The sequence below is a fragment of the Daldinia caldariorum genome (assembly GCF_022478825.1).
Source record: "Daldinia caldariorum strain CBS 122874 unplaced genomic scaffold F4812scaffold_14, whole genome shotgun sequence".
Classification (NCBI taxonomy): domain Eukaryota; kingdom Fungi; phylum Ascomycota; class Sordariomycetes; order Xylariales; family Hypoxylaceae; genus Daldinia; species Daldinia caldariorum.
Genome location: NW_025953050.1, coordinates 36,436 through 52,868, shown reverse-complemented (window position 1 = coordinate 52,868; position 16,433 = coordinate 36,436). Strand labels below are relative to the sequence as shown.

Here is a 16,433-nt window from a genome sequence, read left to right as displayed (position 1 = left end):
AGAAAATAAGGAGTCCGTTTATAAGCAGAAATCAGGAAATCGACCAATAAACCCTTGCCATGCATAAACCTTACATGGGCTGCCTGATGAAGCTAACGTCTCATTGGCCTAATGAAGCATGGAAGTTTCTGAAACTTGCAAATACCTATCTGTGTACTCCCCTGTTGATTTTTTTGCATACACCGCCCCTTTATTGTACCTAGGTATTGCCCTAAGTAATTAATTACATGGGTACCTACATAGGTACCTAACTTGTAAGTACAGGTAATGCCGCTATGCTGGCCTTAGCGTTTTGTGCGTGCCTTGATCTTGGGTTGGATCTCGCTCCCGCAACTCTATTACCTAATCTGTCAGTTCACCTGCACCACAACGACAGAAATGAGCAACTAGCAATTAAGAATTGAAGATTTGTCGTAATAATGCTTTATTCTATGCTACATAAGTCCACTGATAAGGCTAGCAGAAATAAATAAATTCGATACAGATTCGATGGATGAGTTTCACCCTCATGCACCCCGTGTCTCCCCAGCCCTAATGTAGGATTCTGAAAGCGCGAGAAACCGGCAAAATAGGTAGGTGGCCACCTAACCTAACGTAGAAATTGGTTCAGTCAAAAACTCGTCGTCCCCAGCTGGTCACGACCCATGTTATACATGTTATACATGTTATAAGCACTGTAACGATGTAATTCTTGAATCTTTAGGTTAGGTACATAATAGAACGAACACATCGCGATGGATGCATCAGTCATCGCAGATGCTATTTTTATGCTAGCTGCAAGTCTCATTATATGCCTGTACACGGAACGCCGCTGGTTGCCAGTCCCTTTTTATCGCCCACCGCTGCCGCTGCACCAGTCCATTTATGGGACAATCTCCTCGTTCTCTTCAAGCACTTCTTCTACAATCTCCTCAATCACCAGTTCCTCTCCGCCCTCCGGTACCTTGGCTTCAGCCTCGACAGGCTGTTTCGGTAATCCTAGCGCGAGCCTCTCCTCTTCAATCTCAGCGTCAACCGACGCACGCCATCCGAGCCATTCGTCAAGCAGACGTCTTCTGGCCTCCACCACCGCCAAGTCGGCAGATGCTCCACGTTCCGCGTCTTCCTGCTCGAAGACCTTAGAGTATTCTCGAAGATTCTTGCGGATCTGCTTCTGTTCGTCCTTGCTGAGCAGAGTCGGCGGCCTAGGACGCCATAACCATTGGCGGAACTTTTCAATGTGCTCCTCTCGTAGTAGCTCGCCCTTGAAATCGTAAACATGATATCCGTTTTCCATCTGTTCCCAATCGTTAGTACATTGACCATTAAAAAGGTTATCTTTGAAAGGTTAGTTAGATATAGAACGTACCGTATGCTTCCAGACTGATGCCCACGAGGCAACAAATCGTCCTGAGGGGTCCCACTGGATGTCAGTGACGCCGTAGTGGTCCGCCGTGTTCATCAGCTGCAGATTGGCAGTAAGATCCTTGTCACTTTCCGGCTTCTCGCCTTCAAAGTCTAAGTCGAAGAATTCGAGATCGGAGCTCTGCTGGTTAGCAACTGTGGCGATAACTACAAATCGGCCCTTAGGAGACCAATAGATTGCATTGCTATTCTTTTTCTCAAGAGTCCGCAGATGCTTGAAGTTGCCTATGGCCGATCCCTTGGCTTTCTCGGGACAGAAGAATGCCACGGAAGTCTTAGGAGCAACAGCTGTTGGTCCGACCGGCTCGGGTGTCGTGATAATAACGAAGCGGTCTCCCTTAGGCTCCCAGGCGAAGTTAATGACCGTATCCTTGATTGTGTCGACAACTTCGACCGGCACACCCTTCTCCTTAACACGGAAAATCTCCAAAGTGGTGGCTTGCGACTTCTTGGATTTCGAATGTCGATCAACCTTTACTGAGAGATAGGTAGCATCCGATTGCCAGTGGAGTTTAGCGTCCGTAACGCTAAAGAGGTTTAGTGATCGGACGATCTGCTTTGAAGGTATGCTCATTAATCCGACCTTGGCGGGGTTGCTGCCGATTTCGGGTGTCCAAAAGCAAAATAGCTGTTCGTACTGCTTCACACCCTCTCTCTGAGGCGTCGCAGGAGCCCATTCAAAGTCCATAACACCTTCAATCTTGATCGTTGTCTTGTCCAACAGATTCATGCGAGGTAGCTCGTACACCGAGATCGAGGAGCCCTGTGTCATTCGTGCCACGTATCTATCGTCGGCAGACCATTTGAAAGCCGGCCAGGGAAACTTAGGTTGTGGCTTTGCCGGCGCGGCATGAGCGTCGTTGGTCGTAGGTAAATCAAGATTGGCAAACGAACGGAGGGGCTTAGCAGTTTCGACATCCCAGATAACATAGTTCTTGCCATCTTCATCCAGCGACAGTTGAGGGTGACCCTCATCAGGTATAGAAATAGGTCTATTAGACCATGTGACGATATACTTCTCATTTGGAGAGAAGTCGAGCATGTTGACGAAGGGATGGGCAAAACGCTTTTGCCGGGACCACGAAGCGCCACCCCACAGCTGTACACCTTGCTGGTGAACAGATACTAGGAACGTTCCTAAGGGCGACCACTGTACGAAGCTCTCCGTCCAATGGTTGCGGTCAACAATATTCTCAGGAGGTTCTTTTTCGTTATTCCAGAAGACGCCAACAAGATCTCCTCGGTACATGGCGAACTGATCGCGGCCGCGACCGCTTGGATCGGCTAAGAACGATCGCAAGTGTTCCTTCTCGGTGAATTCTTCGATCTTGGGTGGCACATAATTCTCGTCCACTCGACCCTCTCGACCATACCGATCGATGTCAGTCATCTTATTAACTCTCAAGGTGTGCTTCTTGTCAAGGGGAACCTCGTCAAGCTGCCTCACAGCGGCGGCAGCTTCGGCGGCGGAAGCATATTCGACGAAGGCAAATCTGCAAGCATGTCAACATTCGAGCTCCCATCTCCAGCAACGGCTGCAAATTCTCGTCGTATATTGCGAAGTGTTTTACGAAGGTATGTGATGTGTGATTGATAATATGGTCGCATACCTGAGAGACTTGCCGTTCTCCATCGGCATATAGACCTGGTCCTCTTTTGTCCTTCCAACCTGATTCAGCTTCTTCAACAAGAACTTTACCAGCTTGGGCTTTTGCTCTTCGGTGACCTCGGGTAGGCCATCGATAACAATGAAGGTATCATAGCCTTGCTCCAGTTGAACCTCATACTTCTCGCGCAGGTCGGAAATATCGATCTCATCCTCGTCGTAGTCATCCTCGTCGACGTCTGCATCGCGCAGATGATCAAATGACGGTGCCATATCGGTATCGTGTATGGCGTAGTTGGTTAACGTATATGTGTATGTCTTCGTAAAAGTGTTGATCCGTCCGTGTGGGGTTGTAGGACGAGAAAAGCTGCCCCGCCTTCAAAGTCAAGAAGATGACAGGAGAAAAAAAAATGCGAAATTTCGCAACGCAGCTGGATTTCGATATAGGAACCCAGGAATCGTGGTATTAATCCTTTGGGCCCTTGAAAAAAACACGCGAGAGGAGGTGTCGCGGTAGGGACCAGCACAGTATTGACCTGGGTGTTTTATTGGAAGGGGAAAAGGGAAAGGTGAGAAATAGGTCCAGGTTATTTTTCTTGGATTTTCGCCGTCAATATTTTTTTTGCGGGTTGATTTTTTTTGAAACTTCCCAAAGTAAAAAAAAGCCCCAATTGTGTGTGTCCCCACCCACGCCCACACCAAACTTCTATCATCCATCAATGTAAGGTTTCTGTGCTAGGTAAAAGGTATCGGCTTATCGCTTATCTTTTGGTTCGTAGCCACCTGCGCTTGGACCATCCGGTAATCAGGCTCTACCTACCTTCATACCTGTACCTACCTGGTATGCAATACATGTTATAAGTTGCTTTGCTGTTACAATTTATCTTTTGAGATTTCCAGCTATGGCAAGTATCCTATCTCAATCGCAATCCCTTATCGCAACAGGAACTTTGAAAGTTTGAAGTCTGTTGGCGAAGTGTCTAGTTGTACCTAGAGGTAAATTCTTATGCAATACTTACATGTATAACCCCACCTTTATAGCGTAACTACCTAAGGTACCTAATCCAGGTGCACCTCAGGTGCAGCCGGGCCACTTGTGATTTCGGTGGTACAATTTCTCCTTTTCCGACCTGTCCTGCGAAAAAAAGTCGAGGTACCTAGCCCGCATTTACATCTGAAGCTCTCGCTAGACCCGCCATAAGGTAGCAGAGTTACAAGACATCTCAAGCTCTGCGGAAAACCATACCACCATACCGCAATACAGCAGTAACCCCCGATAAAAACACTAAAACACCCAAAGTTACTCTATCTGCAGCGGTGAAGATGGTATGTATATATTGTTAATCGTATACTTCTCGTTGCTTCTCGCTAACCCATCATCTCTTCCCTAGTCGTCTTTTAGTCCCACCCAGATCTTCGAGGAGGGTACAACTGAAGAGAAGGGAGAAAATGCTCGTTTGGCCGCCTTCGTCGGCGCCATCGCCGTCGGTGATCTAGTCAAGAGCACCCTAGGTCCAAAGGGAATGGACAAGATATTACAATCAGCGTACGTCTAGGTTAAACAACTTCCCCCTTTACTTACCCCTCCTCTTCGACTTCTTTTCCGCGACTGACTTTGCCAAGATCCACGGCCGAAATCATGGTCACCAACGACGGCGCCACGATCCTAAAATCCATAGCACTCGATAACGCGGCAGCAAAGGTTCTCGTCAATATATCAAAAGTTCAAGACGACGAAGTTGGTGATGGTACAACCTCGGTAGCCGTATTGGCGGCTGAGCTTCTACGCGAAGCTGAGAAGCTCGTTGACAAGAAGATCCACCCCCAGACGATCATCGAAGGATACCGGATAGCAAGTCAGGCGGCTCTACAAGCGTTAGAGGGCTCGGCAGTGGACCATAGCAAAGATCCCGAGGCGTTCAAGAAAGACCTACTAGCTATTGCACGAACAACCCTCAGTTCCAAGGTGCTTGCACAGGATCGGGATCTTTTCTCCAAGCTAGCTGTTGACGCTGTATTGCGGCTGAAGGGCTCTTCGGATCTTAGCCACATACAGATCATAAAGAAGGCCGGAGGAAAACTGAGCGACTCGTACCTAGACGAAGGGTTCATTCTTGACAAGAAGATCGGAGTGAACCAACCCAAGAGACTAGAGAATGCCAAGATACTGGTTGCCAATACATCTATGGATACAGACAAGGTTAAGATATTCGGCGCGCGGATGAAGGTCAGCTCAACCGGCAAGCTAGCCGAGCTCGAGAAGGCCGAAAAGGACAAAATGAAGGCCAAGGTGGATAGGATCAAGGCGCATGGTATCAACTGCTTCATCAACAGACAGTTGATCTACAATTGGCCGGAGCAGCTCTTTACCGATGCTGGCATCATGTCTATCGAGCACGCCGACTTCGACGGCATCGAACGCTTAGCTTTAGTCACCGGTGGTGAGATCGCATCAACATTCGACCACCCGGAACAGATCAAACTAGGCCACTGCGATTTAATCGAGGAGATCATTATTGGAGAAGACACCCTTATAAAGTTCTCTGGTGTTGCTGCAGGCCAAGCATGCACCATCGTACTTCGAGGTGCTACAGAACAGTTGCTAGATGAGGCAGAGCGTTCACTACATGATGCTCTGGCCGTTCTGTCCCAGACTGTCAGGGAGCCGAGAACCACACTGGGTGGTGGATGCGCCGAGATGCTCATGGCTAAAGCGGTGGAAGGTGCAGCGACCCGGGTTGAGGGTAAGAAGCAGATGGCAGTGTCTTCATTCGCCACGGCTTTACGGCAACTCCCCACGATTCTCGCCGACAACGCAGGATTAGACTCAAGCGACCTCGTCGCAAGATTACGAAAAGCCATATACGACGGCATGTCGACATACGGTCTAGATCTAATGACCCCCGGTGGCGGAATAGCGGACATGCGAGATCTCGGGGTGATCGAGAGTTACAAGTTAAAGAAAGCGGTTGTGTCGTCGGCAAGTGAAGCCGCAGAGGTAAGTCACTTCTCCATACTCATACTCAATGTTGTCCAATTACTAACACACACATCCTAGCTACTTCTCAGAGTGGACGATATAATCCGTGCGGCGCCACGGAGGAGAGAAAGGCATTGAATGGAGGATAGCCCACGCATATAAGGATGTAAAAGTATCATAGACTATGCTGTAGACTATGCAAATACACATCGTAATGAGATACAGCTGTGGTGCTCCATGTTAACCCCCTACAATTCTAACTATTGCTTTATTGTGTATGAGAACTATGAAGTCCTAGATGACGTGGGCTCTGGTTGCAAGTGCTTATAGGGCTTCATGAGTAATGGCTACCACCGTATCTCGCCTCATCTTCAGTTAGGCGTCGTTGCCCACGCAGTCTTTTGATAACAGGTACCTAACTTCCCTAAGCGGGTAGAAGTGAATAGATACTCTAAGCAAACGTATCAAGCGTCGGTTTCCATTCTTTTTTCGCCACCCATCTTACAGGCGTACTGTACGAGTATCGAGAAACAATGTATTATGCCCATTGCTTTTTCTTGATCTTTTTACAAGTATATGGTGTGACATTCCATGGCCTTTTGGAAGAGTGTTGTATGTAGGTACTTAGAACAGCCTTGACAGTATTAAGTATATTGAATCTGATGTGTCATTTTGGATAGATACGGCATGCAGGTCGTAGACACAGTGCATACAGGCAACCATGCCCTGGCAAGAGATTTATTTGGCTGGCCGAAGACACGAGTCGGAGAGCCCGGGACGCGACTCTGTACTGCTTCAAGTCCTCGTCAATAACAAGTGATAACATGGCCTAGCGCAGCTACCCGGGAGCCCCGGTTAAGGGGTAAAATTTTGTTACGGCGTCTTAGAACTTGGGTTAATACCTACCTACCTAGGTAAGTACCTACATAAGGTACCTAATTTGCACTCGCAACGTAAGTAGGTATACATTTTCGCGCATGATACATATTACCTAGTCCGAGCGGCTTTAATAGCATATTCCTAGTTTCAGCTCATTACGTCTTAAGCACTTTGGTCACTTCTTATAGCAAGCACTCCGTCATCCAGCTGCATAAACCCTGCACGGAGGAAATGAGTGTGCTTAAGCTCCTACCTTGTAAATAAAGCTGACTGGACGAGAATCTCAACTTGCTTTTTAACTTATGTGCACCTTAGTATTGTATCCTTAACTATTGGTCTGTTTTACTCTCGTATCGCCTCTTGTTTCCTCGACCGTAAGCGATTTACATTCGGAAAATCAGGACTAAGTATTCCGCTACTTCAGCATTTGGTGGATAATACGCAATGACCTCAAGTTGGTAGGACTAATGCTAGAGCAGAAAAGAGTTTTGTCCCGTGGAAATCCCACCCTCGTAGTACTTAACCTTCGCCCCGGATAGATCCTCCTGTTGTCGCAGTCATTTTAAGGATACTGTACAGCTAACACGAAAAGCCTTACATTTGTTCTTCTCTGACAAGTATTCGAGCGTTGGAAATAGATAAATCGAGTACCAAAGCCTTGCCGGTTCAGTCTTGAAGGTCACTTACACCATCAGTAGGGTCTCCCTTTGCAAACTTATGATGTTAGATATAACTTGCTGACATGCTAATGTGATGCATAGAAGAGTTCTTTGAGACCACATGATCGTCTTCGAGTTCAAAGATAGTGCCTTACAATTTCCCTTAAACCCCCAAGACGTACCATAAAATGGCTGAGCAGGAGTCATCGAATAATTCCAAACACCTCTCTTTGACAGAGAAGATAAAACTCCTCAAGATCAGCTGCGGACATGGACCGAGACTTCTACATTGCAGAACTTCGGGCAAGCACCCTGAAAAAGAAGTCTGGACATCAATAATGGAAGAGTTTTCCACTACTGTCCGAGAGGGCGTGTTTAGGAAATACACTGAAGTGAAGAAAGCCAACAACGCAATGTGTAAAAATCGCCGCAAGCAGACAAAAGGCGCTGTACCACCGAAGAGACGCTCTCGAATGGCCGGTCTTGACATGTGGATCGACAGATGGGTACGGATCTGGAAGTGTCGTGACTTGATAATTAAAATCGCCAACACTCATCAAGTCATACGCGAAACGATAGGAGAGAAGAAGCTCAAAAAGATATTTGGCCATAGAATAGACGGAACCGAACTGCCTCAGGAGCTTGGCATACTGACATTCTCGGATCCCCTTTGGAAAGCCATCCAGAAGCAGATTCGCACGGCAGAACGATCTTTGAGAAGCCGCCACTATTCTTTATTTGTTAGCGAAGACGAAGACGATTCGGATTTTTTTGACGATGATGAACAAGACAATGATGCGGAAGTCGACCCAGGTACCGAAGGGCCACCGTTACAATCGATTGAGACGGATGACCAACCCGTTACACCTCCACCTCCTCCAGCACCGGAAAATCTACCATCAATGCGACCTAGTCAAAGCGTCCCAGCAGAAGTGAAGTCTCCAGGTCTTTCCCCCCGAATACAGGCTAGGCTTGAGGAACTAGAGAGAGTTTATTAACATAATTAAAGCGAAGAAAACAACGACAGGTGAGAAGATATCGGTCCTTCCATTAACTGAGCAAAGTTCCAGCCAGCAGCAGGCATCTTCACCACGAACACCCCTGCGCCCACAAGGGAACCTTGCCGACAACTCTTCGAAACCACGCTCGACAGGTTAGTATAGTGGCCTCCAGTTACGCAAGTAAAGTCATATTCTAACGAGGTCTAAGACAAGGAACAACCTTATACAACTGCTATGCTTGCTATCAAGACACCCAGACCTGTCCAAAGACGGAATGGAAACGATAATACCTGCAATAGTATCAGCCAAAGTTCTTCTCAATCGCAACACCTACAGCTGGGAGCTTATCGCACAGGCGAGGGCGTTTTTGTTGGTTGGTATGCTCAACAAATACCTTTAGCAGGTATGAATGTCACACCTAATCTAGACTTCCGACAAACTGTATTTGCTACAATAAGCGCTACGGGCATAATCAACTTCAGTTTACGTAGTCAGAACATGCGAGAGCAGACAATTCCACAAAGTTTTCGCCTCGGGAAAACAGTCTCGGTCTCTCGTAAAGATATCATATACCGCCCCGAATTTAATGGCATGTCTTACGAAGAAATACAGCAAGAGGTAGCTCGCAGGAGCCTTTTTGGCGCTCACCAACCCGCTGCTAACGGCCAGATACCGGACCCTGCAACGAGGAGTACTGATGCTACCGGTACTTGGCCGAGGCCTGAAAGTTCAGGAGGCTCGGCAGACAAGATACTGGACAGCATGAACGCAGTTCTCAACACTGAACAGGACAGAGAAAAACTCAGTACAGAAGTAGGAGAACAAAACAGGGCGGCAGTCTCAGGCCCACAGGGCCGTGAAATAGACGTTCCGGTCACCAAGCACGAAGCAGAAAAGGGGCCCGCAACGTCTACGCATACTCCTAACAGAGCAGACGGGCAAGATCCTACACCAATCGAGGTTAATGGACACAAATCTTCTACAAGACACCCTCAGGGGAACATAACAGGCCAATCAGGTGGGCCAAGACCCAAGTCTCAGGGGTCAACTTCGAAAAGGGCGAGCTCGGTGAAAGCATCAAAGAAGTCATCCGCCGGCGAGACTAAGAAGAGGCGGAAGTCTTTGGCTCCAGCGGCGATTCTACACTCCAGTTTATCACTGCGAAAGCTTAGCCCCCGGCCGAAGAAACTTTCCAATCATAAGAGAATTACCCCAAGGAGATTTTACGGTACCAAGCTTCAGGAGCGCGGATATCAGTGGCCAGATCTTTCTCAAGGCTCAATCAGGCATTCCGAACAGCTGCAGGATCCGCTTAGAGATTATCAGACTCGCGGGTCTCGTCATAACAATCGCGTCATGTCGTGTAGCACTGGGTCGTCCGATTTTAGCTCTCGGACACCTGCGCGCCAAGATAGGCACGATAGTTCCGACGACGAGAGTCTTCCTGACATAGAGGAGCTATTTAGGAGGATTGCAAGAAAATCTGATCTTCCTCAGCAATCGCCTACTCCTCAACAAAATGACATCCTCCAGACCCCAGTTGACACCAGAGCTATACATGAAGATGATATTTCGCGAGTGTGCTCGGATCCTGCAGGGCCTAGCCAACCTCAAGTACAAATAGAGGCATGGCTAAGTAACCCGAAGGACCGTACTAGTCCGCAACTAGGCTTGGATACGGACGTTCAGGACACAGAGACTCATGCTCATACTGATGCGCTACCCAACTCGCGATCAAAGAAGCGTGAGAGACGCGAACGTCGATCCAAATCCAAATCCAAGTCTAGAGCCAGGTCCAAATCCATTTCAAAATGTCCCGACGTCACAACTATCAAGCCTCCCGAAGACCTTGCCTCGTCGGCAGGCCAAGAGGGTAGCTTTACTAGTGATGCTCATACAGCAAAGAGACGGAAACGATCGGGGAGCATGGCAATCCCCGGATGCCTATCCACACCACAAGATGGAAAAGGCCAAAGGAAACCAGGTCTCGACCTGCACTCCAACGCGACTTCTACTCGAGATAGCGTTGCACGTGGTACGGAGATTGAATCTCCGAATAACGGGTCTGTTGAAAGGGGCAACGGCGTGGCGAACGAACCTCCCTCACCACATAATAGCCTCAGGTCAATAAATCCTAAGCAGCTCGATGGGGATGGTGATACACAGAAGCCGCCTGCCGCCACGGCTCCCTCCGTGTCTTCAGAGGTAAATAGTCAACGCAAGAAAAGGAAGAATCCCAGCAGAAAGGAAAGACAGAAGAAGCGCAGGCAAAAATCGGAGCAGCTTTCACAGCATCTTCAGGGGAAACATACGAGTGATAGGCAGATGCCTCAGGTGTTCGACCACTACGACCGATCCGGACAGGATACTAAGCGGACGGTAAGAGAAAAGACGACGGACACGGTAGAATTTAGCAGATTTAGCGACGACACTAAGTTGGATACTCTGTGGCGCAAGTTTTCACGGATAGAGGAGATTGTCAACAAGATGGCCGATCCGCCGGTGGTTGGCTAACATGACTCAGGGGCTAGATCAGCTAGCGACTTAATAATCACTGTTCAAAAGTATGTACGTTGGAAGGCGATTTACAACCTGGATCTGGGTATAATATAGAGATATATAGGTAATTACATGTTAGGCATTTCGGGTTTACACCATATAGTATTGTACAGCTTAAAATGTCAGCTCAGTCGGGTGTAAGTGAAAGAAACATATCTTGTCTAGCTGTCAACCACGTGGAGGTTGTGAAGACATATTACCTAGGAGGTATGTACCTCGGTAGTTACTTGCATCAGGATAGTTTCTATTCCCACAAGGCCGCGGAAATGGAACGATTCCAGCGTAGAGATCGGGCTATCAAAGATCAAACAAGGGAACACAACTGGGTTTGTCTTACATGGGAGACAAAAAGGAGTAGGTAATAACCTTGGAAGAGCCAGGCGGATACTATTTTTTTTTTCTGGTCGGGGCATCAACCGAAAATACCTACCTTAGGTTAGGCACCTAAGTAAGGAGCTAGGTAATCAAATAGTTTGAACAGCAACGTAACATGAAGTGAGTTCACTCGCGAATCAACGGTCATTAATTATTACAAGTGAAGGTGGACCAAATACCTTTATAACACACAAGGGAAAACTAGGTTATTCGAGATCGGTTAATTTTAGATTCTTACCTTAAAGTTAAAATAGCTTCAAGGTATATATTTATATCCCGAGAAATGCAACGACCTTATTTTCTTTTTCAAGTCTTTATGCACTTTGCCTTACGTTACTCTATGTAATTTATGTAAAGTGATGTTAATTCGGTGTCTACCTAACCATAGTACCGTACCTATACTTAGGTACCTCCTAGTGTATTTGGTTCTCACTGTATTCCGTGCAAAGTCGAGATTAGCGACAACGGATTGCCGCCGCACGTGGAAGAGCCGATTGGCAAGATATCCAGAGGTTGCGAACAGGGATACGAGGGGTTGCAAGGATCTGCATTTCTCAACAATTGATCAATTTGGTAGGATAAGATCTTAGGCGATCCCCAACAGAAAAAAAAAAAAATGACAAGGTCTTTGAGAAAGCGGAGAAATCCCCCATTCTGCATTTCTGGAGCCAAAGCCTTGTATCCACACCCCTGAATAAACCTTGCATCCCATGATTCAGGAACATGGGAAAAATCAGGGGAGTAGAGGGGAGCATGTGAATGATCAGATAAACAGATTTATGCAATAGTAAAGATGTTAAACCGAACCTCTCATAATACCTCTTTTAGCCCTGCCCTTGAAGAGATACCTTTATTACCACTTACACTGCACTCAGGGTAGAAGCGGATATTCTTTATTACTGAATTGCTCTTATCTAGGTTCACGACAGGCTTTGAATACAACTTTTTTTCCTGTCTTTGAAGAAAGACAGCAAGGCTTGACAAGCCTTTCGCCACCTGTCACGAGCCTATTTGTTACTTGTCCCACGACTTCGAACTCAACAATATGTTGCAGCTACTTAGTGCCTCTTTGCCTGTATTGTCTTACAGGACGGATAATAATAAGGTTAGTCGAACGAGGCTTGGGTCATGTATCGTTATTGTCTAATGACGTACAATCGTACTATGTAGCAACGATAATGATAAGTAACGGCGAGGATGCATGGTTTACTGGATTTGGATATGCTTGTTAACTTGTAGAAAAAACGTATCAAATCCAATTAGCTGATTGGTCTGGTTTTAGCTGAAGAAGTACGATTTAATGTCTACTTAAGTTAGCTACGTACCTAACCTAACACACCCAGCCAGGCCGCCCAGCATGTATGTATCATGTATTAAAGGCAAGGTATATCCAATGGCTCACACGGGAAAGGATGTCGTGTATGGTTCCAAAGTTGATACTACCTACCTATGTATGTAGTATGTATTAGGATCCAACTGGCAATTGCTCCTATCCACAACGCGGATGGAAAGAAAGAAGAACCCCCTCCAACCCCTCCAAAAAGGAAAACCCCTCCAGGTGTATGATCTTCGTCCAGTTTCGTATGGTACTGGGTCTAGCCCTGTTACTAGCTTTAGTATGAAATGGCAACGAGCAGGGAATTTGCTTGAAATGAATCGGATGAACAAGTCGGACAAGCAAGTATGAAAAGCGGTGAGAAATAAGAGAAACATTACCGTTTACTAACAAATCCGTAAATGCAATTTATTAGTATCACGAACTGGAAAGTGACATTTCACTTTTCCATCCATGCGTGTTAATATCCCACATTATTTTCTACATATCTAATGCGTTCATTCCTCATGTGGCGGCGTAGCATTGGAACGTTTATAGGTACCTGATAGTTACCTAAGGTAAATAGGTACATGTCTGTTAGGTAGCGCCAGATCCTGAAAATCGGCTGAGCATTGAATTTTTGGGCATTAAATAGCGCGAAAGATGGCGAACTTTGTGTAAGGTGTACCTGAGATGCATGTGGTTAAGCGCTTAAAATATACATGGACCTAAGGTACACTATGTACGATTCGAAGCCAAGTTGCTAGTTAGCTTTAAGTATACACGCCACGAAGAAAATAATTCTACTAAGTACACGATTCCCGTAACGTAGTGGGTAAGTTACTTTGAGGGGACTTGTCAGTAAACCAATGATCCGCATGTAATACATAGTATAATGGAAATTTGAATAATTTGAATTAGCTCGGGACTTCCGTTTCTGTACGGATTAGGTACAAGAGGCAAGAGGTAGGTACGTGTACGTACATATGCATAGTGTACGTACACATGATTAGGTATTGTGGGAACATTCAGATTAAGCGATAGTTTTTTTTTTTTTTTTCTCCTACTTCTCGTCTTTTGTTGCCAACCTTCCATAGGTACGATAGGTAATCCCCTCGTTCCATACGCAGGGTACAGTGCCTAGTCTCCGTCTAGAAGACAGGAGGCGAATCCCGACCAACCTAATACTTCTCCCTGCTTGAATATAAACCAAAAACTATCACTTCGTCTTCCGCAATTGTTAATTCATTCCCTTGATCGACCTTCCCTACCTAAGAGATTATCCCGGTGCTGTGCTGCCGTGGGTTCTCGGTTCTCAGTCGTTGTTGATTATTAATCCCAAGCACAGGGCTAACTTAAGTTTAACCTTACACTCAAATAGAAGAGTTGTACGGTAAGACTGGGTTGTGAAACTGTACAACAGCTTCATACAATATCCTGAAAGAGACATTGGTATTATTCGATACTCGAAAGCAAATACCAACTCCAATTCACTATGGCTTCTGCAACGGCCACTGGCGTTCCGCGCCAGAATCCCGCCCTTCGGCGAACTATGACATCTACTACCACGGACACCGATGTCTCGTCGCCGTCCACCGCCATTGGGTCCCCGGTTGACTCTCCTCGACCTTCCGCATCCTCTACTTCGCTCTCCTCCATGTCCTCTCTCGAGACTAATAATAATCACGGCAAGCTCATCGACACGTATGGCAACGAATTCGAGATCCCCGACTATACCATCAAAGATATCCACGACGCTATTCCCAAGCACTGCTTCCAGCGATCTGCCGTCAAGGGCTTTTACTATGTTTTCCGAGATATCGTCCAATTGGCCGTCACCTTCTACCTCTTCCACACCTATGTGACGCCGGAGTATGTCCCATCCACCCCAACTCGTTTTGCTCTGTGGGGATTGTACACCTTCATCCAAGGTCTTTCTGGCACTGGTATCTGGGTGTTGGCACACGAGTGCGGTCACCAGTCCTTCAGCACCTCCAAAGTTTTGAATGACACTGTCGGCTGGGTCCTACATTCTTCTCTGTTGGTTCCGTACTTCAGCTGGAAGATCTCGCACGGCAAGCACCACAAGGCAACGGGCCACATGGAGCGCGACATGGTCTTCGTTCCCAAGACTCGCGAGGAGAAAGCTAGCCGTATGGGTAAGCTCGTTCACGAACTGGCTGAGCTCGGCGAAGAGACCCCCATCGTGACTCTTATCAGCCTTATTGGACAACAGCTTATTGGCTGGCCCAACTATCTCATGACCAATGTGACGGGACACAACTTCCACGAGCGCCAGCGTGAGGGACGTGGAAAAGGCAAGAAGAACGGCTTCTTCAATGGTGTCAATCACTTCAACCCATCTAGCCCCCTGTACGAGGCCAAGGATGCGAAGCTGATCGTCCTGAGTGATATTGGCTTGGCCATCACCGTCTCTGTCCTGGTCTTACTTGGCAATAAGTTCGGCTGGGGAAATATGTTTGTGTGGTATTTCTTGCCGTATCTCTGGGTCAACCACTGGCTAGGTAAGTCCGCGTCCTGCATATACGAGTGCTCCAGTTCGCCAGATTGCTAACAATAAGACAGTTGCTATCACTTTCCTCCAGCATACTGACCCGTCCCTACCCCACTACAAACCCGAATCGTGGAACTACGTTCGTGGAGCCGCTGCGACAATTGATCGCGAGTTTGGGTTCATCGGTCGTCAACTGATGCACGGTATCATCGAAACACACGTCCTTCATCACTATGTTTCCACCATACCCTTTTACAATGCCGACGAGGCGAGCGAAGCTATCCAGAAGGTGATGGGTCGTCACTACCGGTCGGATACCAGAGGTGGTTCGTTGGGATTCATCAAGGCTATGTGGCGTAGCGCTAGGATGTGTCAGTGGGTCGAGCCAAGCGAAGGTGCTGAGGGCGAAGGGAAGGGCGTCCTATTCTTTAGGAACACAAACGGCTTAGGAACAAAGCCGGCAAAGATGAGCCCTCCTTAGAAGGGGATCAGGATAGGTGCAGACGAGTAAGGGAACTCAGTTTGAACATAATAAGAATTGGCACGGCTAGCTCAAAGCTCTGCCCGCCCGCGAGTATCAGACAGTTCCGTGGAAAGGGTTGAGTACTGTCGAGCAGCAGGTTACACACCAAGTGACGAACGACGGCATGCTCGGCTTCGGGGAGGCATTTATCGATGGACGGCATTCGCTACAGCCGGCAGACATGCTGTAAAGCGAGCTCCGCAGTGTTTTGCTGCGATCGAGAAATGGAACAGAAAACAAAAAGGTGCGGTACCTGGACAGGGTAACCTAGGCTATCAAAATCACGACTATGAAATGAAATAGACATAGACTAGAAAACTAGCCATGATGAATAGATTTCTTTGAGCAAGAACAAACTGCGATCGTTTCGACGAGATTTTGAGTAGTAAAACGCCCATCCTTTTCGGAACACTATACGTAGGCTGGATAAGTTGTAGATAGAAATGAGCGGGGTGGTGGTAATAGGTAGAGGTAAATAGGGTTTTCTGGGACCGCTTTGACATGCAGGTGAGTTCACTCCGGACGATCCGCGATCCGATAAGATATTGATGTCAGCCGGGCGTAACAATACGACCTAACCCCCAAAAGATTTGGCGAATCATGGACGACGGAAACCC

General features: G+C 47.2%; 5 protein-coding genes across 5 annotated transcripts; 4 read left to right on the top strand and 1 right to left on the bottom strand.

Moving 5' to 3' along the window:
* Nucleotides 1–862: 862 nt before the first annotated feature.
* Nucleotides 863–3,283, bottom strand: F4812DRAFT_452131 (eukaryotic translation initiation factor 3; the record flags this gene model as incomplete). The annotated part of the gene is made up of 3 exons (XM_047936306.1): nt 863–1,276; nt 1,349–2,897; nt 3,015–3,283. The coding sequence occupies 3 exons, from the start codon at nt 3,281–3,283 to the stop codon at nt 863–865; spliced, it is 2,232 nt and encodes a 743-aa protein (XP_047787884.1).
* Nucleotides 3,284–4,030: 747 nt separating this feature from the next.
* F4812DRAFT_102622 (chaperonin Cpn60/TCP-1 family) lies at nt 4,031–6,247 on the top strand. The gene is made up of 4 exons (XM_047929263.1): nt 4,031–4,336; nt 4,402–4,556; nt 4,634–6,008; nt 6,069–6,247. The coding sequence occupies exons 1-4, from the start codon at nt 4,334–4,336 to the stop codon at nt 6,126–6,128; spliced, it is 1,593 nt and encodes a 530-aa protein (XP_047787883.1). The 5' UTR covers nt 4,031–4,333; the 3' UTR covers nt 6,129–6,247.
* Nucleotides 6,248–7,056: 809 nt separating this feature from the next.
* Nucleotides 7,057–8,806, top strand: F4812DRAFT_436684 (uncharacterized protein; the record flags this gene model as incomplete). The annotated part of the gene is made up of 3 exons (XM_047934871.1): nt 7,057–7,563; nt 7,631–8,681; nt 8,738–8,806. A coding segment is annotated over exon 2 (782 nt), but the record flags the coding sequence as incomplete, so codon positions are not given.
* Nucleotides 8,807–8,835: 29 nt separating this feature from the next.
* On the top strand, nt 8,836–11,178 carry F4812DRAFT_436683 (uncharacterized protein). Its single transcript, XM_047934870.1, has one exon. It carries the CDS (start codon nt 8,935–8,937, stop codon nt 11,041–11,043), a length of 2,109 nt encoding a protein of 702 aa, XP_047787881.1. The 5' UTR covers nt 8,836–8,934; the 3' UTR covers nt 11,044–11,178.
* A 2,493-nt stretch (nt 11,179–13,671) lies between these two features.
* On the top strand, nt 13,672–16,338 carry F4812DRAFT_436678 (fatty acid desaturase-domain-containing protein). Its single transcript, XM_047934869.1, has 2 exons — nt 13,672–15,303; nt 15,365–16,338. The coding sequence occupies exons 1-2, from the start codon at nt 14,274–14,276 to the stop codon at nt 15,772–15,774; spliced, it is 1,440 nt and encodes a 479-aa protein (XP_047787880.1). The 5' UTR covers nt 13,672–14,273; the 3' UTR covers nt 15,775–16,338.
* The last annotated feature ends 95 nt before the right edge of the window (nt 16,339–16,433 follow it).

Bases quoted from the DNA above. Each gene is read 5' to 3' on its own strand.
- F4812DRAFT_102622 (XM_047929263.1), top strand. The intron at 4,557-4,633 runs GTACGTCTAGGT...GACTTTGCCAAG, and splicing joins GACAAGATATTACAATCAGC to ATCCACGGCCGAAATCATGG. The intron at 6,009-6,068 runs GTAAGTCACTTC...CACACATCCTAG, and splicing joins CGGCAAGTGAAGCCGCAGAG to CTACTTCTCAGAGTGGACGA.
- F4812DRAFT_436683 (XM_047934870.1), top strand. From the start codon at position 8,935: ATGAATGTCACACCTAATCTAGACTTCCGACAAACTGTATTTGCTACA.
- F4812DRAFT_436678 (XM_047934869.1), top strand. From the start codon at position 14,274: ATGGCTTCTGCAACGGCCACTGGCGTTCCGCGCCAGAATCCCGCCCTT. The intron at 15,304-15,364 runs GTAAGTCCGCGT...ACAATAAGACAG, and splicing joins CTGGGTCAACCACTGGCTAG to TTGCTATCACTTTCCTCCAG.